This window comes from Canis lupus, chromosome Y (genome assembly GCF_048164855.1).
Source record: "Canis lupus baileyi chromosome Y, mCanLup2.hap1, whole genome shotgun sequence".
In the NCBI taxonomy this organism is placed as follows: Eukaryota; Metazoa; Chordata; class Mammalia; order Carnivora; family Canidae; genus Canis; species Canis lupus.
In genome coordinates this window covers 798,736-821,219 of record NC_132877.1, presented here as the reverse complement: position 1 = coordinate 821,219, position 22,484 = coordinate 798,736, and the positions used below count along the sequence as shown (strand labels likewise).

Sequence of the window (22,484 nt, the reverse complement as noted above, 5' to 3'; positions counted from 1 at the left end):
CATGACAGGACTACGCACTGTTGACCAGCCAGGTTTGCCCTCCAGGCCGCACAGACGAGCCTCTGTGGGCACCTGGGCTCCCCCTGCTGAGCCGTGGGGGTTTGGGGGCCATGGTCACCATCTCCCTGGGCCTGTGCTTTCACCCCACTCCCCCGCCCCAGTTCATCAGCTGGGTGCAAACCAAGCGTGGCGACGGCTGCAACGATGGGAGCTTGCTTACTGCCCTGCAGGGAAGGTTCAGAGGGGCCAGAGGCCCCTTCCTCAGTGAGTGTGGGAGCACAGGGTCTCTGGGGGAGATCCTGGTTCCTGGGGGTGGGGGGAGCAGCTGTATCTGCAGGTTTGCATACAGCTGGCTGTCTTCCGTGGCCCCGCGTCCCACATCAACCCTGGCCCCTGAGCGGTGGTGGGAGACAGCCGGGCTCCCGGGGCTTCCCACGTGCCACCTTCTGCACCTCGGGGTGTCAGGTGCTTACGCGGAATGAAGCCGGAAAACGAGAGCAGGCCCGGCCGCTGAACAGGCTCAGAGCAGCGAGTCCCGGGGCCTTGCGAGCAGCATCTGGGTCGGTCCCATTTCAGGGGAGACTGGAGGCCCCAGGGCCCCACATGACTATCTGGATCCCCCTCCCCGGAGTTCAGGGACTGGGTGCAAGAGGCCTTTATTTACACGATGAGCCTGACACAGGTGTTCCCTCCCCAGCCCACTACGCTCCTCCGGGCTCCTGGCCAATCGGGGAAGGACGTCTGAGGTCCCGCTTCATGTTTCCCCCAAAATGTGCACCTCGGCCACCGGACAGTCCTCCTGGCTGGCTCTGCTGGTGTCCCAGTGCTCCTGCAGGAGGCAGGGGTCAGGCTGGGCTGCACATACGCCCCCTCCCCCCCATGACAGCCACAGGGGCCTGGCTGGTCCTGGCCGTGCGGGTCTGGGACTTTGTCCAACTCCTCGCGTGACTGTCACCTGGCAGCCTTCCCCATCCCCCCACCATCCTCCCTCCTACCAGGACAGGACCAGCTTCCTGCTCCTCGGCGGGCGGGGCTGTGGCCTCCTCCTCCCGCACCCCTCCACCCCTGCACGTGCCAGGACCTACCAGCTTGGGGCTCTGGAGGTTGTCCGTGATGGGGTCCTTCATGTGAGGGATGGGAGGGAAGAGTTTCTGCAAAACTGAGTACCTCAGAGGAGAAAGACAACACATGCTCTGAATCCAGAACTCAGAGGCCACAGGCCGCCGGGATGGACTTAGGAATCCAGCCCCAGTCCCCGGGTGCAGTGGGGGGTGGTCTCGACTGCCTGTCCCCCAGGCCCAAGTCCTACAGCAATGAGGAATCCTGATCTGCAGGGACAAAACATCACCACATAACAAGCACACCTGCATCTCCTGCTGGGGGGGGGGAGGCTGTGCACCCCACCCCGACCCCTGCCTGGGACCCTGGGAAGCCTGAAGGTGGTCCATGGGTTGCTGGCTGCATGGAACCTGCCCCTGCCCTTCCTCATAAACCTCAGCAGGTTGTGCGTCCTGGGCGGGGCCGCTCAGCCTGAAGGGCTGGGAGGGGGCGGGCGTGGGTGAAGCCAGAGAGGCCAGAGCCTGCTAGGACACACCTCCCCCTCCCCCCCACCCCAAACACACACGGGGCAGCGCCTGATAGGACTTAGCAACTAGGCATCTGGAAGGCACCTCAGGGGCAGGAGTTGCTCAGGCGGGAAAGGTCATGATTATCCCATCACTGGACTCTTGCCTGCTGCAGAGGGGAGTGGGGGGAGGAGGAGGGAGAGGGGGAGGAGGAGGAGGGAGAGAAGGAGGAGGGAGAGGAGGAGGGGGAGGAGGGCGGATCCCAGAGGAGCCCCTTCAGCCCCCCCCCCCGAATGATAGTGGGGGACGAGGAATCTGGGCACAGGGTGGGAAACCGAGCATCAGGGAGATATGGGAACATGCGACAGGACTGAGGACAGAGGGTCCTGAGGATGCTGCACGGGGCACCCAGCTTCTGGTTTCCGTGGGTGGCAAGGACCAGAGGGCCTAACAGGGTCACGTCTCACAAACCCCATGGGGTCACCTGAGGCAGCGGCCTGCCCCCGGGGACAGAGCAGTCCAGCAAGTGAGACCCGCCGGTGGTGGGGGGCGGGGACGGCAGGCATCACACTGCAGGGAGGCCAGCGAGGTGGTGGGCGCGGAGCGCTCACCTTCTACACAGCAGGGCCACGAGTCCCAGGACCAGCAGTGTCCCCAGCAAGACCAGTACTGACACCAGCCAGTCACGGCGGTGCTCATCCTTGGGGTCACACACTAGGGAAGAGGGTGCACGGGGCATGTCAGCGGGTCCCAGGGGTGGTGGTTGCATGCAGTCCTGAATGCTTCCCCAGGGGCCCCCTCCAGAGGCAGCAGGCGCGTCCAGGAGGGGACGGTGGCCACCTGCCTGCCCGGGGGTGGGGGGGGGCTGGTGAGGCCCCACCAGGAGAGAGACGCCCGCCCCCCCAGCCCCTACACCTCTCCCAGCCCAGCGCTAGTCCCAGGCCGCGAGCATCCCCTGCAGCGTGGCCAGTAGGGGGAGCAGCTGGCTCACAGATCTGCAAGGACCTCAGGCTCCCCGCTGGGACAGGAGGCCCCCAGGAAGGGTATGAGTTTCCTGGGGTGCCACAACCAAGCCCCACACACTGGGTGACTTAAATAACTGATTTCCCAGTCCTGCAGGCAGCGAGTCAAATCAGGAGGGGCCAAGGCTCGTTCCCCCTGAGGCCTGTCTCCCTGTGTTCCCCCTTGGCCTTATGTGGTCGCCCCTCTGTCCTCATCCCCTCTTCCTACAAGTCCTATGGGATCAGGGCCCACCCTATTGACCTCATTTTACCTTAACCACCTCTTTAAAGACCTTATCCCCAAATACAGTTCCATTCTGAGATCCTGGGGGTGACAATATGTGGAGTTGGGGGACACATCTGAGCCCACAGTGGAGGGTCTTTGCAGATGTAATCAAGTAAATGTGAGGTCCCACTGGAATAGGATGGGCCCCGCATCAACGACAGGGGTCCTTGGAAGAGACGGAAGAGGAGACGCAGATGCAGAGGACGAGCCCCGTGAGGATGGAGACGGAGACCTGGGCCCCAGACACTGGAAGAGGCCGAAGGGACTCTCCTCAGAGCCTCTGGAGGAAGCGTGTCCCCCCCTGGACCTAAGACGTCCGGTCTCCAGAGCTGGGGGAGGATGGATTTCTGTGGTTTTAAGCCCCCTCCCCGACCATGTGAGGTCATTTATTGCAGCAGCCCCAGGACCCCACTGACCGACATTTCCCACATGGGACCCCGGAAATGGGACGTTGGTAGGTGTGGTTTCAGAACAGGTCAGGGAGAAATAGCAGGTCTCATTTTGGGGAAATCCTTGCAATCAGAGTCAGGAGCCCAGGCAGGCCCCCTGTGGGATAAAAGAGGACCCTCCCCACCCCTTACCTGCTGACTGCTTTGTTACCAGAAGCCCTGGGGCCTCTTACTGGGGGTCTTGTCCCGCCCACTCTCTGCCCTCCCATGGGGTGAGCACGAAGTGCAGGGTCACCTGTGATCTTCAGAGCCCTCTTTGGGGTCACAGAAGTGGGTGGAGCTCCAGCCCTGCTCCTTTGGGGGCCGAGGGCCCCAGAGCACGGATGACGAGCCCGTCAGAGCACAGGAGGGGGCTGTGCCTCCTGGCCAGGCGCGGTGGCCCCCAGCGTTCAGCACACGGGAGGGCGAGGTGGAAGGGCGCCCCACTCACCAAAGAGTTGGGGGGCGCTCCATTCGCTCCAGTCTTTGCGGAAGAAACCCTGCACCTTTAGTTTCGCCACGTAGTTTCCGGGATTGTAAATCACGAAGTGGTTTTCGTAGAGCTGAGGTTTAAAAGAAAAGGAGGGGGGAGAGACAACGGGCCCTGGCAGGGGTGCCGCGGGTCCTCCCCCAACTCGTATGTGCAAGTTCTCACCCGCCCAATCCTAGAAGCTGACCTTATTTGGAAGCCCCCTCAGCCCAGACTTTGTGGGGTCCAAACAAAAATGTTCTTCGTCATCACTGGGACGTGATGCTCCACAGCCACCCCTGATGAGCCCCAGACATATGTTGTTGTGCACGGCGTGGGCCCCGCACGCTCTGCAGCGGTGACCTCCCACCACCTCCAAGGAAGATGCGTCCCCCTGGAACTCCTGGTCGGGACCTTATTCGGAAGTAGGGTCTTTGCACGCGTGCCTAAGTGAAGGATCTCAAGAGGAGCTCCTCCCGGATGAGGAGGCCCTGAGTCCAACGACAGGGGTCCTTATACGGGACAGAGGAGGAGACGCAGTCACAGAGGAGGAGCCACGTGAAGACAGAACCTCACGTCCCAGCTGTTTCCCCTCCGCACCGACTCCTGGAGACCGTGGGGTGGGTGCGTGGGGCCCACGCGGAGTCCGGCACGGCGGAGAGGCCGCACAGTAAGGAAAACACACCTGCGCTTCGGGATGCCCGGTTCTGGGCACGCGGGGGACACTCACCTTCTCCGTGGACGCAGGATCGGTGCCCTACAAAACAAGACACGAGCGGCGGCTGCCTCATGTGGTCCCCTGACGAAGGCCCTTGTTTCTTTGAGCCCTTTTAGGTTTAAAGAGAAACTGAGCACAATATAATCAGTGACTGGGTCTAAATGATCGATATAACATATAAATAGAGTATAAAGCAGGGATTAGCGTAAAAACACCTTATTTTTTTTAATATAGAACTAATAACGTTCATCCTTCCAAGCAGTTTTAGGTTTACAGAAACACTGAGTATAATCGCTAGTTGAACATCAACAATAAATATAAAAGAAATAAAGAAAAATAATACATTCAAGTCGATAATGGAATATGAAGTACTAATTACCTCAAAACATTTCGTCGTTTCCTTTTAATCTATAGACCTAAATATTTTTTAAGTGTATTTATGGTCTCTACACCCAACGTGGGGCTCGAACTCAGAACCCTCTACACCAACGTGGGGCTCGAACTCGAGTCGCACGCTCCACCCGCTGAGCCAGCCAGGTGCGTCCATAGTTGGTCATTTTTTAGGATAACTTTATTCAGGCAAAATTTGCTTGAGCAAACCACACACTGAGGGCACAGGATTTGCTGGGATTTTTTGAGCAACGCGTGCACATGAAACCACCGCCCGTCGCAGGCGAGGAATGACTCGGTCACCCCCAAATTTCCCTGTGCCCCCTGCCTTGCCTTCGTCCCCGCTCACACCCAGAGCACAGGTGTGTCACTCACTGTAGACCTCCTGCACTACACCTCTCCCTCTGTAGGAATGGGATCCCCCAGGGCCGACCTTGACCTACCTGGCTGACCTTGCCTGGGGGGCCGGATTCCAGGCCGGGATATCTTTTGCTCATCCCTTCCCTTGAGTCTTTCCCACACTCCGGTCCCCACTCAGGTGGGCCTACGTTTTCATTTCTCTCCGAGCCAGACCCAGCGGGGGAATGGCGGGCCCTGCAAGATTCCGTCAATGCCTCTTCCACAGGGCCTGCGCCATGTTTCCTTAAATGGATGGGATTTTATCTTGGCTCGTACAACAGGGGGAATGGTCATCCACGAGGAACGTTTCAAAGAAGAAGGAGCCACGCGTACCATTCTCAATGGCCACCTCTTAGTGCCAAGCAAGTGTTGCAACCAACTGGGTGACAGCCTCACCCACCCTTGGTTTGGCTAGAATTTGCCATTGTAGCCAATCTAACGAGTTTATGGAGTGGCCTCTCCCTGTGGTTTGTATTTCTCTGGCACCATTTCATGTGTTTATGGGGCATGAACACATCTTTGGGGAAGTGGCTGTTTCCATCATTGCCCTTTGTTTTTTGTTTATTTGTTTGCCCTTTGTTTTTTTTTTTTTTTTAAATACAGTTGTTTGTCTTCTTGGTATTGACTTGGAAGCCTTTCTTATCTACCCCAAACAGGAGTCCTTTGTCTGACATATATGCTCCTGGTGTCTTCCATCTGTGACTTGACCTACCTGCCCTTCCAATTTTACCTCTGTCTTTTGAATAGCCAACATTGTTACTTCTGTTAAAGTCAAAACTTTTTTTTAGAGTTTGTATGGTTTCTTTTGATGATTTTCACACATATACAACATCTTACATGATCTTCAGTAGTTTTTTTTTTAGATTTGTGTGTCTGTGTGTGTTAACAATCTTCATTGTTATGTAGGGTTTAGTTTCTATGTATTTTAAAATCTACTTATGCTTTATCTTTATTTTTTATTTATGTTTAATTATTTTCAAAACACTAAAACACTTTTTTTTTTTGGTTCATATTTTTGTTGAGTGTATGTTTTATCTGCCTCCAAAGCCTTGGGGGTACAGATCCTAGAGAACCTAGAATTGTCAGCTAGGACAAGCATTTACCTTTTGTATTTGAAGTTCATACAGAAATCTGTGATTGAAGTGGCTTAATACTTTCCACTCCATCATTGAATAGGATTTATTACACGTTGCAGTGATGTGGGGTGGACTTAATCTCTCTAGAACAGGAGGAAAAAACCCACCAAAAACATTTAATGAGTAAGAAAAAAATCAACATCCCCATCCCCACCCCCACCCCACCGAAGATACTTTAAAATAGGCTTCATACAAATTTGGGGTGTGGGGAGGAGAAGAAAGGGCCACTCTAAGGTTAAAGAATGGGCAAAATATCAATATAGATGCATGACCAAATATGTTGAAATATCCTCTTGAATCGGCCTTAGGTCTAGCTGCTCAGGCTCTAGCTGTGAGAGACCCCGCCCGCCCGAGACCCCCTGGAAAGTGCTCTCAGGGTCTACACCCGATGTTTCCACTAGTGTCCAACAGAAGGAGGAAGGCCTCTTGCAGCCCTGGACTCCCCCCCACCCCACCAGCCTCTCCTCCGTGCCTGGCCTGCTCCCCACTCCCCACCCTGCGCAGAGCCAGTCCCATGTCCAATGTCCTGGGCCAGCCAGCTGCACTCCCGGAAACATCTGCCCCTGCCTTGCTGCATCCTCACCTCCCCCCTGACCGGGCCTCTGCCCTGCCAGCTCCTCCCCGGACATCCGTCCGTCCATCTGGGCCTCCCTGCTGGGTGCTGGGACCCTCCCGCCATCCCCTGGGGGCTGCAATGTTGGGGCTCAGCCCTGTGCCCTCCCTCTGGGCATTAAGTGCCCTCCTGACTCTGTGGCTTCTCCAGCTTCCCGTGTGACCACATCTGAATCTACACCCCGGGGCCCACCTGCCCCAAGAGCCCAGCCTTGGGTCCTCCCTCACCTGTCTGCACCAGGCGCTCCACCTGGACACCTGGCTGAGCTCAGTACAGGGCAGCCCCCCCAGATCAGGTCCCCTCCTCCTCCCCGTTCCATTATGTCACCGGGCACCCAGCCTCCCTCAGTTGAGGACTCTACCTCAGCAGCACCCACAGAATCCATCAGAAATTCCATCCCACAGATAATCTCCGACCCAGCTCCCCTCCCTCCTCCCTGCAGCCGTGCAGGCCGTGGGACCCCGCTTCCCGCTCCAGCTCCACAAATGGCCTTCTCCCCTCAAAAGAGGAGAGAGGGCAAGTGGCCTGCTTGGGAGGGTGCGCCCACTGGTGGGACCAGGGAGTGAGGCCAGGGAGGCGGGGGTGCCCCAGAGGGCAGCTGGGCCAAGCACCCTGGAGACAGGTCAGAAGCCGCCCGCTGGGAGCCACCGAGGCCAGGCGAGCGAGCAGGGTGACCCTCCCGCCTCTCCGACTTCGGGCTGAAGGATGTTGAGATGAGCTCGTCCTAGATTGGGGAGGCCCTACGCCAAGGACAGGTGTGCACATAGCGGAGGAGGAGACGCAGAGGAGGAGCCATGCGGGGACGGGGGCGGAGATGGGACGCAGCGGCCACCAGCCCTGGGACCATGGTGTTATTTCATCAGGGCCGCTGAGCTCGGACACCAGCGTGCAGAGGCAGGCCCTGGACTCACCGATTTCCGGTAATTCGACACAGAGGTCGGAGCAAGGGATTCCGGAGCGTCGGCTGGTGCCGTTCACCCAGAACTGGATGTGCCTCTGCAACCTGGACACGTCATCGAACCGGCACCGGACGTGGACGCCCCGATCGTCCGCCTCGTATCGTGGACACTCCTGCTCGCGGTAGGCCCTGCGGGGACGGAGCGCCCGCGGTGACCGGAGGCCCACGGGCCCGGGAGGCCGCGCCGCGCCCACGGCCACACCTACTTCAGGTCCCGCCAGTACAGGCGGTACTGCACGTCGCCGGGGGCCGCCCTGCCCACCTCCCAGCTGCACGTCAGGAAGTCCACGTCGTGCACCCAGCAGTCCAGGCCCCGCGCGGCCGCCGCCGGCTTTCCTTCTGCACCTGCAGGGAGGTGACAGGAAAGGCAGTCCCGCGGAAGGGGGCCTTCGGGGGTCCAGGTCCTGCGACCTCACACGCACTTGCCGCAGGAACGAACCCGGACACATCCCGAGGATGCTTGCCTCGGTTTCTCCCGGTGACGACCCCTCGCCCAGGGGCCTGCGGATGAAAACCTCCGGCAGCCGTGATGCCCGGGGGCGCCCGCCTTTTGCCACCCAAGCCCAGAGTCATGCCTTTCCCATCCCCAAGAGCAACCAATGGCTGAAGGCAAAGGGACGGCAGACAGGAGCGCGCCCCCCTCACCTCGCGGGACGTACTGAAGCCCCGTGGAGAACGGCGGGTCTTGCTTCACGGAGATGGTGAAGTTTTTCACTTCACATAAGGGAAGCACATAAAACTGGCAGTAACGGCTGTCGATGGCCTGGGAGAGACAGAGACAGAGACAGAGAGACAGAGAGAGATGGAGGGAGGGAGAGAGCGAGATTTACTCATCGTTGAGACGAGACGTAGACTCTGGTGTGGATGATACTCAACAGCCGCAAACCATCATCGCCCTCCACCTGCTCTGTGGATTCCACGCGATCTTCACCAAAACCCCAGCAAGTAAAAAACAAAAACAACAACAACAACAAAAACAAAACAAAAAACCCAGGCAGTGATTTCGTGGCGGCCGACAAATTGGAGACGGTGAAGAAATCACAGGTTGGGGGAGATGGAGGGAGGGCCCAACAGGTGGAACACAGGATTCATTAATTTTTAAAAAACTGTACAAAAACGTCTATAAATTAACTCCATCTGCCAATAAATAAAGAAATAAATCCATTTATAAATAAATAAATCGATCCATTTATGAATAAATAGATCCGTTGAGGAATAAATACATAATAATTCCGTTCACGAATCCCGTTACAAATAAATTGACCCTTTTCTAGGGACCGAACGATAAAAGGAACTGGCACGGGAAAGCCGGGGAAAGGAGGAAACCAACATGGAAGCTCGGGAGGAACAAAAATGAAAGGAAAATGTGTATAAAGGTCATGGGGGATTCCAGCTTCGCACCTGCACGATTTAACACGTGAATATAAACGGGGAGCGTGAAGCCCCGGATGGATGAATAAGTAGAAGGTGATTTCTTTTTTTCTTTTTCTTTTTCTTTTTCTTTTTCTTTTTCTTTTTCTTTTCTTTTCTTTTTTTTTTTTTTAAAGATTTTGTGTTTAAGTCGTCTGTACGCCCCACGGGGGGCTCAAACTCATGACCCCCACGTCCAGGGCCATGATCTACCAGCCGAGCCGGCCCAGGGCCCCCGATTGGTGGAAAGTAATTGATAAACGCCGCCGCCCGGTGTCCCGTTGATGTGTCTGTAACAGGTGCAACCAGACTGGGGGTTAGAGGCCTCGTCCCGCAGCGCACGTGGAGCTCTGGGGCGCCAAGCACCCGGTGCCTTCTCCGGCTCCGATCTAAGACTTCCTCGGGTGGCTCCGGGACGGCTCGTAGCCAGCGCGGTCTCGCCAATTGATTCGATTTACGGAAGAGCGCAGCGCCGTCGGGGGGGGGCTGCCGGCAGGGCCCAGCACCTTCCAATGCCTCTCGGCCTCGGAGCTGGGGGAGCCACCCAGCTCTCTCCTACCCCGAGTCCCGGGCCGGCCCGCCCGCAGCACCAATCCGGCCGCGTTTTACCGCATTTCGGAACCCGGGCCGACTCCGTGGTCCGTCGTCCCCACCGGCCTGAGCGGTCCGGGTCTCGGGGAGGAGGTCCCGCCGCGTCCTGCTTCCCCGTCGTCCGCCTCCTTCAGCCATGCACGCCTTCTCTGCACCGCACACTTGCAGGAGGGGCCCCTCTGCCCTTTGGAGACGCGGTGGGAAGGCGGATTCCTGAGGCTGCTCTCCCTGCCGGCGGTCCTAGGCTTTCGGCAGCCCGCGTGTTCCGCACAGTCAGCCGGCTCCAGGAAATCCCAGCGAGGCTTCTCATGATCTGGACTGTGTTCCCCAAAATTCATGTGCTGGAGCCCTCCCGCACCCCCAGGACCTCAGACACTGGTTGTATCTGAGGATGGATTAGTTAACGACAGGATTAGGGTATAATGAGGTCAGCAGGGTGACCCCTGACCCCCTAGGCCTGGGGTCCTTGTAAGAGGAGACGAGGCTGCAGATGTGCCCAGAGGGGCAGCCACACGAGGATGCGGGGACTTGGCTGGGCTCCGCGCCTGCCACGGCTGAGCACAGTCGCTCTCCACCGCTCTCTGGGGCCGCAGTCTTGGACGTCAGAGACGCACTTGCACCCCCCGCCCCTCGCCTGCACGTTCCATGGCCAAGCCCAGACTAGAACCCCCGCCGCTGCGACGTCAGAGCCGGACGTGGCTTTTGGGCTCTGCTGGCTCTTAGGTACCCCAAAGACACGAGCATCTGCGGCGTGCCAAGTGCGGGGAAGATGCTTTACCTTAGTGATATATTTTGAGTTGATGAAACACTTAATTTCAGAGACATTTCCACTGAGGTCCCAGGTCAGTCTCCTGCTTCCCGGCTCCATCCTGAGGTTCTTAATCGGTGAATCTGGATCTGAAACGTTTAGAGGTCACAGTGAGATGAGACACCGCGTGGATGCTCGAACCCGTATCACCACGGGGGCTTCCTCCTCCCACCCAGTTCGCCGACGTCCTCGGGAAGCAGAAGTCTAGATGGCCGAGGACCCTCGCGGACACATTCTCATTATTATTTTTAAAAATTTTAAAAAGATTTTATTAATTTATTCATGAGAGACACAGAGAGAGAGAGAGGCTGAGACACAGGCAGAGGGAGAAGCAGGCTCCACGCGGGGAGCCCGATGCGGGACTCGATCCCGGGACCCGGGGGTCACGACCTGAGCCGAAGGCAGACGCCCAACCGCTGAGCCACGCAGGCGTCCTCGGACTACGTTTTGAAATGCAGTCAAAGCACATGTATTCCTGCTGCAGGGTCGATGGGCAGGGCGTCGCTCGGAGCCGACCTCAGAACTCCCCAGATTTCACCCAAGACCTGCTCGCCCTCGTACAAGGAGCAACGGGGCCACATCTCGCCTGTAACTCAAAGCTGTAAAGCTCCACCAAACACCTCATGAGGTTTTCTCTGTGACCCCCCCCTTCAACGAGTTACAGGATATGACTTTCATCAACGTTCCCATAGTTTATAAACTGGCGTTGTGATTACTTATCAAGATCAACAACGTTTCCTTCATAGTCAAGACCAAACCATATCGACACTTTGGCTTCCGGCATCATTGTCCTCTGACCTGTAAGGACAATGGATTCCTTAGTAATAACAAAAAATTACATTTAGGGAACTTTTTTTCTACGTCAAAATGTACTTTTTGATAGATTCTCATCCCTCAAGATTTACACTCAGGTCTGCCAACGCATTAACGATCATTAAAACGGATAGGAAGGGTGAAATAGTAAGTTTTTTTTATGATTATTTATTTAGTTATTTTTAAATTGCTGTTCAATTTTGAAATAGTAAATATTAATGTCAGCATATTTCCATCGTGTTTTATTTTTTTATAAATAATATAAATATATAAATCATATATATATTTAAAGATTTTATTTATTTATTCATGAGAGACACAGAGACAAAGAGGCGGAGACACAGGCAGAGGGAGCAGCAGGCTCCATGCAGGGAGCCCGATTTGGGACTCGATCCCGGGACCCGGGGGTCACACCCTGGGCCAAAGGTAGACGCTCATCCACTGAGCTCCTCGGGTGCCCCAAATTATCAGATATTTAAGGAAGAAGTAGTATCATGTGCACAAAATTTCAAAAAACAAGGAGGGCGGCCAACAGGAAATATGTTCTAACTCATTTCAGGAGGCCAGCATTATCCCAGTATCACAATCAGACAAATGGTTAAAATCAAACCGGAGGGCAATATCCCTGATTAACACAGACGTAAAATCCCTTCAGAAACTATGACTCATTCCGATCCAGGAATACATCATGACCCAGGAGATTTACTACGGGAATGCAAGCTTTTAAAATCATGAATATAATTCACCCCCATTAACAGAGTAGTAATGATCTTCTCCAGAGAAGCAGGAAAAAAACAAAAAAAACAAAAAAAAACAAAACGACCACATTTACCAGCCCTGTGGTATTAGGAACTCTCAGCCAACCAGGCATGCAGGAAAGAGCTTCCTTACCCTGATCAATGTATGAAAAGAATCTTTGAGCTAATTCAGACTCAATGGTGAAGGACTAACCACTTCTCCTTAAGACTAGATCCAGGCGAGGCGTCTGGTTTGGACGCCCGTGTTTCACCGTGTGCTGTCCCCAGGGCCCTTGTCATGCGCTTTGGCCAAAGTGGAAGGGTTGGTAGGATGGGGGGTGGGGGGTTTTGCAGCTTATGAGCAAACATGTGAAAGCTTTATAATTATTATTATTATTTTAATTAATTTATTTATTTTTATTTATTTTTACATGAAAGCTTTAGATGGCGTCAGCTGCTTCCTCCAGCCTCTGTTCCTAGAAAGCAGCTCCCACCTGCGGTCGGTGATCCCGAGTACCCCGGGCCTGACGTGACCACAGAGGCGACCGCGGGGCAAGACAGGCAAAGCAGAGGTGGGACCCGGGAGAAGAGACCACACGATGCTCAGAGCCGGGGGTGACGGCCTGAGAGGTGGAGGACGCCCCTCCTCTTCCCGCCCTCCCGCATCTCCCAGCCCCTGGGGCGTGCGGTGTGGCCCCCTGAGTGGCTTCCAGGACAGCAGAGTGGGTGGCCCTTCTGGCTCTCACCCATAGGGCCCCCTGCAGGGGCCGGGGGACCCTGGATGTCTGCATGAATATTTGGGGCAGAGCCACCGGCGTCCCCTCGAAATTCAAGCCCGAGGCCTGACTCCCAGCACTTCTTGATGGGACCTTATTTGGCAATGGGGTCGTTGCAGGTGTAACTAATTAAGATGGGGTCATCCTCGGAGGGTGTGGACCCTAAACCCAATGACAGGGGTCCTCGAAAGAGGCAGAAGAGGAGCCGCACACACAGAGGAGAAGCCCCGTGAGGACGGAGGAGGAGACGGGAGGGACTTGGCCTCCAGCCCCAGGACGCCTGGGGCCACAGAGGCCGGAAGAGGCAGGAGGGACCCCCCGGAGCCCCTGGAGGGAGCGTGTCCCTGCCGGAGCTCCGACGTGCAGTCCCAGAGCTGGGACGGGATGCAGTGTGCAGGGCTCTCTGAGGACCAACACCGTCCCCGCCCCCGACAGGACATCTGAATCCCAGCCCTGGTTGAGGAAGGAGCAAACGCCAATCCCCGATCGGTTACGAAATCCTGTGGCCGTGGCCGCAGCCAACATCCTCGGGCCTGACGCAAGCGCCAGGTGGAGACGCTGCGGGGCCCCGCGGAACCGCCCTGCCTGAGGCCCTCCCAGTGCGTGGCCGGGGAGCCTGGGGGTCCACGCAGGACTGACCTCTTGTACGAGCAAGGACAGCGTCCTTGGCCCACGTGGCCTTGTTCTTGCGCACACGTCTGCGGCCACGTGTCCCCTTCCTGTGAGGACACCAGCCCTGTTGCATGAGGACCCCCCCACCCCACCTCATCCTAAATTCCATCTGTAAAGACCCCACCGCCAAAGACAGTCACATGCACGGGGTCTGGGGTGAGGGCTTCCAGGGCGGAGCTTCCTGGGGACACGGGGCAGCCGGCAACCACCGTGGTTCCCGCGACCCCGCCCAGGAAGAGGTCCCGCAGGTGGGACTCAGTTCCGCCCCGGGATGATGATTCAGGACCGCGGGAGGCGACGGCTGCTCGTGCTCGAGCACCTCGACCACATCACACGCGGCACCCCGGCTGGCGCGTGAAAGCGTGATCCCGTTGGTGGGGTGGGGGGACGGCACGGGCCAGTCTCTGCACCACCTCGCGCGGCCGCAAGGGCGTCTGTGATGATCTGAGGTTTCCCAGCCACACACCGCACTCGGTGCTCGTCCTACCTTTCTCGGAGCGCAGCAGACAGACAGACATCACAAGCACCGCGAGCCACAGCAAGGCCATGGCGCCGCCGCTCCCGAGCAGGGGCCGTGCGCTGCAAGAGAAGGGACGGTTAACGTGTGGGATGCAAGGGGTGCACGCCCGGAGCTCCTCTCGCCACCCTGCAGCTCCTTCCAGGAGGGAAGGCGCCGGGCATGGGCGTGGCTGGGGGCGTGCATTCACAGTCACACTTGTGCATGTGTGCCTGGGGGCCTGCATCGTACACACGGGCTTATGCTGTACACACTGCCGTGTGCGTGTGTGCATGCATGCACATGTGCGTACACACAGGTTGTCATGTATGTGCATGTCTGGGGGTGCAGGCGTACATCTGTGCAGGTCTCCTGTGTGTGCATGGGTGCACATGTACCTACATTACACACATGTGCATATACTGTACACACTGCCGTGTACATGTGTGTATGCGTGCCCATGTGTGTATAAGATTGTGCACATGTCTGCGTGCATGTGTACATCTGTGCAGGTCTCGCATGTGTGCACATGTGCCTACATCACACGTGTGCATACTGTATACACCCTACGGTGTGCACATGTGCTACACACGTGTGCGTGTCTGCGTGTGCACACATACACCTACGCAAGTCTTGTGTGTGTGCACATATGCCTACATTGCACACATGCATGTAGTGTACACACTGCCGTGTGCATGTTTACATGCGTGCACACGCGTGTGCAAGCCTGCATGTGCATACGTACATGTATGCACACATATGCCCACATTGCACACATGCATGTAGGGCACACACTGCTATGTGCGTGTTTACATGCGTGCACGTGCATGTGCATACATACACGTATGCATGTTTCGTGTGTGTGCTCGTGCGTGCATCCCTGTCTGTGTGTCCGCCCGCCTCTAGACTTCCACCCTGAGGTCTGCGCGTGCTCCCGGCCCCAGCCCCGTGCGGAAAGCAGGAGAGCCCACACGCGGCACGCGGGGCACCAGGAAACGGCGGCGTCACAAAGCCCTGGAAGGAAGTGTCATTAAAAATACGAAGTCAACCCAGATGCAGTTTCCTGTAAGTGGACGCGCGGGCTCCAGGGGCCCCGCCGGGAGCCTCCCAGGGCAGCCGCCTGCGCAGCTAGCTCTGGGCCCCCGCCCGGGCCCGTCTCCGGCACCCCCGGAACCATCAGCCGCGGGTCTCCCATGGGACCCCCAATCCTCCCCACCCTGTCATCCTTGCACACACCACTTGCGGCCCGGGACCAGCTCCGTCTGCCCCTCCGAATCGCCCTCAAAACGTGCCCCCTCCGGACCATCCCACCTGGAAAAATCTCAGCCGAGATCCAGGAGGGAGCGGGGACTCCCCGTACCTCGTCCTGAGCATTCACAGCCCCCAGCGCAGGACCCAACAGGGACCGCAGTTCAGCCTTGGGGCTCAGGGAGATTTCCGTGTGAGCAACGGGGCTGACGATGGTTTCCCGCAAGTGCCAGCTCTTACGCAATCAGATAGCAAAAGGGCTTCTTGTCAAACCGGGGAGCCCTCCCAGGGGCCCCTTCCCAGGAGAGGAGCCTGGCAGCATCCAGCACTGCCTGTGTGTGCGAGGTGCCCCGGGACAGGTGCCGTGTAGCGGGTGTGTAATCCAGGGGTTCGGGTGAGGCGCGACCCGCATTGGGCTCCGTTTCCGGGTGTGTGTGTGTGTGTGTGTGTGTGCAAGCTCACATTCACCATGAGCCATAACCATGAAGGGTCCGTGCAGGAAATCACAATGACCGAAGATGAGAATGTGCAACAGAGAGACCGCGTGAGCGCGGCCCTAGGTGCTGAAGTTGGGTGGCCCCCGGGCGCCCGCGGCGGACACGGTGGGTGCCCACGTGCACCTGAGTGTGCAGGGGTGTGCACCCCACTCACATGCAGCCTTCAGCCAGCCCAGAGGACGGGTCACGGGGTGCGCGCCCTAGGGCGGGTGGAGTGGGGGCTGCCCCAAACGCTGTCTGCGGCCTCTCTGGGGGGCCCCACCCCATCACCTTTGGGACCTCGGTCCCCCCACGACCGGCTCAGGGCGAGTCCTGGAGTGACACCCGCCCTCTGCATTTTTCAAAACGTCTCTAGTCATCAACACGTTTATGAAAGTGAGACTCACACCCTGCAAACGTCACCCCTTCCAGATGTCACTCGGGGGACATCTGGTGCCTTCACCACGCCGGTCCGGTTCCCGAACTTTCCATCCCGCTCAGAGACCCTCCGTGAGCATGAGCTCCCCTCCCCGTCCCCCTCCCCGGAGGCGGTACCGCTCACCCACTTTCCGCCCACCCGGTGCATTTGACCGTTTCTGCACATTTTCCAAACAGCGGGATCCCGGAGCGGGGCGGAGCGTGCGCTCCGCTCCCTGCGCATCGCTCCCGAGGTGGGGCTGCGGGACTGCAGGTGCGGGGCTCGGTTTCCCTGGGGCCCTGGGGCCTCCTGGAGAGCTGGCGCGTTCTTCCAGGGAACACCCGGCCCAGGGCCGGCGAGGTGCAAGGGCGCGAGCATCCCTCCGTGCGCGGCTCAGCGCCTCGGGCCGCTCACCTGGGGAGCCTGTGCCCCCGCCCCCTGCTGCTTGCGCCGACTCCCGCATCCTCCTCGTTTGCGGTGCGCGCTGCGATTCCCGGACGCAGTGCGCACGGGAGCGCGGGGGGCGCACCTTGGCTGCAATGGTCCCCACTGGAATGCGCGTCGTGGCTGCCCGGGGGTCAGGGGGGTCTTACCTGGGAGGCAGGGACAGCCCCGCGTGCGAACCGCAGCCGGCCTGCCCGGGGGGTGCAGGGGCGCACGGGGCGCGGAGGGCGCGGAGGGCGCGGGGCGGGACCCCAGACGCGTCCGCCTGTGCAGCCTTCGCAGCTGTGCCGGAGGAACCGTCCCCAAGGCGACAGCGAAGCCAGGTCCCCGTCCTCCGCCTTTTTATGGTCCCCGCGAGGGGCCCCACCCCGCAAACCGCGACCCAATGAGGCTCGGGCGCCGCCGTGACCCTGCGGGCGGGCGCCTCTCCCCGGGTGACCGTCCCTGCCCGGCAAGCCCGGGTCAGCCGCGCCGCGAGTTCCCTGGAATGACTCCCCTCTTTCTCTGAAAAGCCGTATTTTCCGGTTTTCATCCGGGCGGGTTCCTGTTTGCTGCGATCCTAATTGCTGCTCCCCATCCAGGGCCGCCTTGGGCAACTTCCTCCGGTGCCCAGCGCGGACTCTGCTTTGCAAAACGGCCTTCGCAGGTTGGTGAGGAAGCGCGAGGCTGCCGCGGGCGCGTCCTGCGGGGCTGGGGTCGCCGGGAGGGTTAGTGCCCAAGGGTCGCGCACCCGATGCTGCCGCCGCCCGGATGGCTGCTCCCGGCAGCAGCGCTCAGGACGCCACCTGTCCCTGGAGGTGCCAGGCCTCTGCCCTAGGGGCCCCGGAACCCCTCCCTGGGCCCCGGAGCCGCTCCAGCCGGCTGCTCGCCCTGCGCTTCCCAACCGCCTGCAGGCCGCTCCCCTGGGGACACACAGCCCCGACCTTCGTTCGACCTGCGTGCGGGTCTCCCGGTGGGGAAGCGGGACCAGCCACTGGGTCCCGGGAGGGGTGCGGGCGCTTCCGGGCTGAGCACCCGGGGGTGGAGGGGGTCAGGCGGTGCACGGGGGCGGGAGGGGAGCAGGCGATGCACCCGGTGCCCCGGGGTGGGTGGGTGGGGTGGGTGGGTCAGGCTGTGCACCCAGAGGTGGGGGGTGCAGGCGGTGCACCCTGGGGTGGGGGTGCAGGTGGTGCACTCAGAGGTGGGGGGTGCAGGTGGTGCACCCTGGGGTGGGGGTGCAGGTGGTGCACTCAGAGGCGGGACAGGGGGGTGCAGGCGGTGCATGGGGGTGGGGGGGAGGGGGGCACACGGGGGTGCAGAGAGGGGGCACCTGCTGCTGCACCCACGGACAGGGCCGGGTGCGGGCAGGCGGTGCACCCGGGGGATGGGGGGGCAGGCAGTGCACTCCGGGCGGAGGGGGTCAGACAGTGCACGGTGAGGGGCGGGTACTGAGGAGCAGAAGGGGAACCAGGAAGGGGTGACGCAGGACACACAGCTGCCAGGAGGGCAGGCCCCAGACACACCTCGCCCAGCCGGGGTGGGGCCGCCCTGCTCGCAGCCCCCCCACCCGGGGACAGACCTGCCCCAGGACAGACGTCGTCCCCCCGGGTGCTCTGAGCCCCACACCTGGACAGACCCCCAACCCCGCCGCCTGGAGCAGCCCCAGACCCTGATCCTAGGGACCCTGCGTGGGACTCCCTGGCAGTAGGAAGCATGTCCGGAGCCTGTTTTGGGGACACCGGACAGTTAGGTCCAGAGTTCCCTGCACATGAACCGCAGCCGCGGCCTCCTTTCTCTGCAACCCCTGCCTCCGAAGTAAGAAGTCCCGTGTCTTGGGGGCCGACAGCCTGGGCTGAGCAGGTGCGGGGTGCAGGACGGCACCGGGGGTCTCGGCCTCGTGGCTGCCGCCCCCTGCCCTGCACCCTCCGCATGCCCGCGTGGGTGACGCTCTGCAGGTCAGCATCCGGCACGTGCGGGCCGCCCTGGGGTGACGCAGCTGCAGCAGGCCTGCGGACCCGCATGAAGGAGTCCCTCCGTTACTGGGTGCCAGGTCAGGGCGCACCCCGGGGTGCTGCTGTGCCACAGCCCAGGGCGGGAGCAGAGGTGACAGGTGCGCCCGAGAGTGCCGGAGGGCTCTGCGGTCCAGCCCACATCCAGCCGCGTGGACCCATAGCCTTGCAGGGGGATCCGATGGGGCTGCTTGCACGACCCCAGTCCCCGTGTGCGGGATCCCCCGAGGTACGGGGCTTCCCTCGTGAACTTCCCCCCTCAAACACCACAACCGCCAAACTCTGTGCCCCTCGCCACGCAGGGGACGATGCTCCTTGCTCTGAGGTCACCAGCCGGTCGTCCCCCCATCACCGAGGGAGGCTTGTCCTCCGCTCCAGCCGGGGGCTCCCCCACAGACCCCGTTCTCCCCGAGACCTTCGGAGCATTTACTCACCAGCAGATGCTGTAGGGGGTGCACATCCCTCCTGCAATTATGTGCTTCCCAAGGAAAAGACACTCATTTAAAAAATTAATTGTTATTATTATTATTGTTATTATTATTATTTACAGGTGATGGAGCAAAGGGAGAGCGAGGGAGCGAGAGAGCGAGAGGGTCAGTGAGGCCCAGCGTGTGAGCCCGATGCGGGGCTCCATGTAAGGGTCCTGAGAGCGTGACCCGAGCTGAAACCCAGAGTGGGGTGCTTCACCGACCGAGCCACCCAGGCGCCCCGGGAAGTGACCAGCTCCGGTGACTGCGCCGCCTGAGTGGTGGGGACCCGAGCGTGTCCATGGCGCCTGCGCGGGGGCCTCCCGTGCACACAGGGTCTTAGCAGGTGACGTGGACGAGCTGGGACGAGCGCCCTGGATCCCGTGGCCCCAGATGCAATGACCGGGGTCCTTGTGAGAAGCCGGACCTCAGATCTCGGGTCCCCGGAGCTGGGGGATGGTGGATCCCTGCGGCCCTCACCCCGTAGCTGGTGGTTGCTTCTTAGGGCCGCCCCGGGATCCCCCCACATCATGTCATGCTTCCCTCCACACCCCAAGCATGGACACTGTGGCCCTCACTCTGGCTCCTGCAGGTCCAGGAACCCAGGCCTGGCCATCCCGTGGGCCCCGAGCCCACCGAGGTGCACCGGTGACCCGTCACCCTGAGCCTGCGGCCCCAAGGCCTAGGGCTGGGTTCCCAGGTCCCGGGTGTTAGGGGTGTCAGAGGCCCCGGGTCGTGCTCATCCCCTGATGGAGCAGGTGTTTGCAGCAGGACCTTCTCTCTTGGGGTCCCGAGCGCCCCCCACCCCGTGGTTGTGCGCTTATTGCACGCGGCACCTTGAGGGGGCGGCTCCCCCAGTGGTATCCGGGCCTCCTGACAGCTGGCCGCCGTGATAGCGGGGAGCCAGCGCGCGCTTCCTCCTCCGTGCGGCCCACCCGGTTTCCTCTTGAGGTGCACAGAAGTCTTTCGAAAGACGCCGACTCTCGGCTTCTGTGCATCTCCACGCCGCCCGACCCCGAACGTGGAAGTGGTTCGGCCCACGCCGTCCGTATCGGCCACCATCGCCTCTTGTGAAATGCGTTTCTTCACCGTGTAGACTGCTGAGCGCGCCGCCGGCCCGTGTCCTCGGAGCGGTCTACGTGAGCGCACACCCGGGCCAGCGTTTTCTTCCCTAGATGGTCACCGCCGAGCCCCGATGTTTTGTCTGTGGTCAGCGAGGAAGGTCCTGGAGGGGCACGGTCCCCAGAGCCCCTGTTGTGCGCCCACGAGCCCCGTGCCAACGTGTGTGTCACTCGTCCCACGTCCTGGGGGCCTGGCCTCAGCCTCCCCCGCAGGTGGGACACACGCGTGGCCCTCGTTCCCGATCCCTGTAGTCATCCAGAGAGCTCGGCGAGAGACGCAGACCGTGGGACGTCTGCACAGCACCCGTACCGCGTCCCCATCACTCTGGACACACATGTCCACCTCTCCCGCTGGAACCCCTGCCCTACCGGCATCGTGGGCCCATCTGCGCATCAGCCTCTGTTTCTTGGTTTTTGAGGTTTTTTTTTTATTTTTTGGTTATAGGTGCGTCACTATTTATGGGGTCGTCACTAAATATTGCTCCATCAATGCAGCTTGGTGGCTATTCGGTGGTCATGGTTCAAAAGACCCAGTTTGGGGACCAAGGTCGTCTCCAAATGCCCTCCCGGGTCGCGGTTGGGCTGTGGGTGTGAGTCCAGACCTTGCAGGGCAGTACGGGATTGGCCAAATCCTGTGTGCAGAGCCCGTGGGTCTGCAAACACAACGCTGGTGTAGACAGCCAGTGTAGATGGCGGATGGCCAGAGGGCTGGGGAGGAGGCCAGATGGGAAGCTTCTAGACAACAGATGGGAGAGGTGAGAGCCATGGGGGCAGCCCCCAGGGCCCCCCTGTGACCCTGAGCCCTAATGAAGACGGGTCAAGAGGGGGGTCCCCTCACAACGCACGGTCCTCCCCGACCTGGCCACATGCCCTTCGCGAGATCTGAACAAAGCGCCCCACACTGCGGAACATCAGCATCCAGGAAACCCGGGGACAGAGACACCTGCTTGCTGGGGGCGGGGTCTCCCCTCCTCTGCCCAGAGGGACCCGCCGTGCACCTGCAAAGCTGTGCGGCGAGTGGGTACCTGGCACGCAGGCCCACCGCGCCATCCACGCCCTGGCGCCCACCCTGCACGGGTCCCCGTGTTCCGGGGACGCCCCCTCCCCCCCACTTTGCGTTTCCCAAAGTGACCTCCGCGCCCCTTTGCCACCTGTGCAGACGGCGGACCGCGCAGGGCCCCTTTCAGGACCAAAATCCCCGTGAGTGACCTTTCTTCACCAGCCACGGGATTCCTCGCAAACCAGCCTTCCCGAGAGCAGAACGTGTTCATTCCTGGCAATTTGGAAAATCACGGGAGCCGCGAGAAGATGGTCATTTCACATCACAACGTGCTCCTAACACCTGACTTTTTTCTTCTTTACAGAAACGCACCCCGGCGTCACTATGAAATTAATTCCTGCCCATCCCCAGTCAGAAGTACAGATAAGCAGGAGATGAAAGTGCGTCCAGCCTGCAGATAACCACCCCTGCCGTGCGGCGCACAGGTCCCCGCGCGCACCCGCAGGGGCCTCGTCCCCGTCCCGCGCGCACCTGCAGGGGCCTCATCCCCGTCCCGCGCGCACCCGCAGGGGCCTCATCCCCGTCCCGCGCGCACCTGCAGGGGCCTCATCCCCGTCCCGCGCGCACCTGCAGGGGCCTCATCCCCGTCCCGCGCGCACCTGCAGGGGCCTCATCCCCGTCCCGCGCGCACCTGCAGGGGCCTCATCCCCGTCCCGCGCGCACCTGCAGGGGCCTCATCCCCGTCCCGCGCGCACCTGCAGGGGCCTCATCCCCTCCCGCGCGCACCTGCAGGGGCCGCATCCCCTCCCGCGCGCACCTGCAGGGGCCTCATCCCCGTCCCGCGCGCACCTGCAGGGGCCTCATCCCCTCCCGCGCGCACCTGCAGGGGACGCATCCCCTCCCGCGCGCACCTGCAGGGGCCTCATCCCCTCCCGCGCGCACCTGCAGGGGCCGCATCCCCTCCCGCCCGCACCTGCAACGGCCTCATCCCCTCCCGCGTGCACCTGCAGCGGCCTCATCCCCGTCCCGCGCGCACCTGCAGCGGCCGCATCCCCT

At 60.2% G+C, this 22,484-nt stretch overlaps 1 protein-coding gene across 4 annotated transcripts; it reads right to left on the bottom strand.

Moving 5' to 3' along the window:
• Positions 1–640: 640 nt before the first annotated feature.
• LOC140629074 (interleukin-3 receptor subunit alpha-like) lies at positions 641–17,328 on the bottom strand. 4 transcript variants are annotated; one of them, XM_072818475.1, is made up of 12 exons: positions 17,002–17,328; positions 14,258–14,349; positions 10,743–10,861; positions 8,609–8,726; positions 8,170–8,308; positions 7,917–8,092; positions 6,360–6,475; positions 4,480–4,506; positions 3,732–3,843; positions 2,177–2,279; positions 1,086–1,159; positions 641–829 (listed from the first exon to the last, which is right to left on the bottom strand). In XM_072818475.1, exons 2-12 carry the CDS (start codon positions 14,316–14,318, stop codon positions 702–704), a joined length of 1,173 nt encoding a protein of 390 aa, XP_072674576.1. In that variant the 5' UTR covers positions 14,319–14,349; positions 17,002–17,328; the 3' UTR covers positions 641–701. The 4 variants fall into 4 exon arrangements, with proteins under 4 accessions (XP_072674576.1, XP_072674575.1, XP_072674574.1 ...); XM_072818474.1 differs by lacking the exon at positions 17,002–17,328 and adding an exon at positions 15,627–15,726 and having other exon boundaries at positions 1,086–1,167; XM_072818473.1 differs by lacking the exon at positions 17,002–17,328 and adding an exon at positions 15,627–15,726.
• Between the last annotated feature and the right edge of the window lie 5,156 nt (positions 17,329–22,484).

What these genes read in the sequence shown, in the direction of transcription:
- LOC140629074 (XM_072818473.1), bottom strand. An exon ending in CTGTACTGGCGGGACCTGAA is followed by an intron (nt 8,093 to 8,169) that starts GTAGGTGTGGCC and finishes CCGTCCCCGCAG; the next exon opens with GGCCTACCGCGAGCAGGAGT. An exon ending in TGTCGAATTACCGGAAATCG is followed by an intron (nt 6,476 to 7,916) that starts GTGAGTCCAGGG and finishes CTCCTGTTCTAG; the next exon opens with AGAGATTAAGTCCACCCCAC.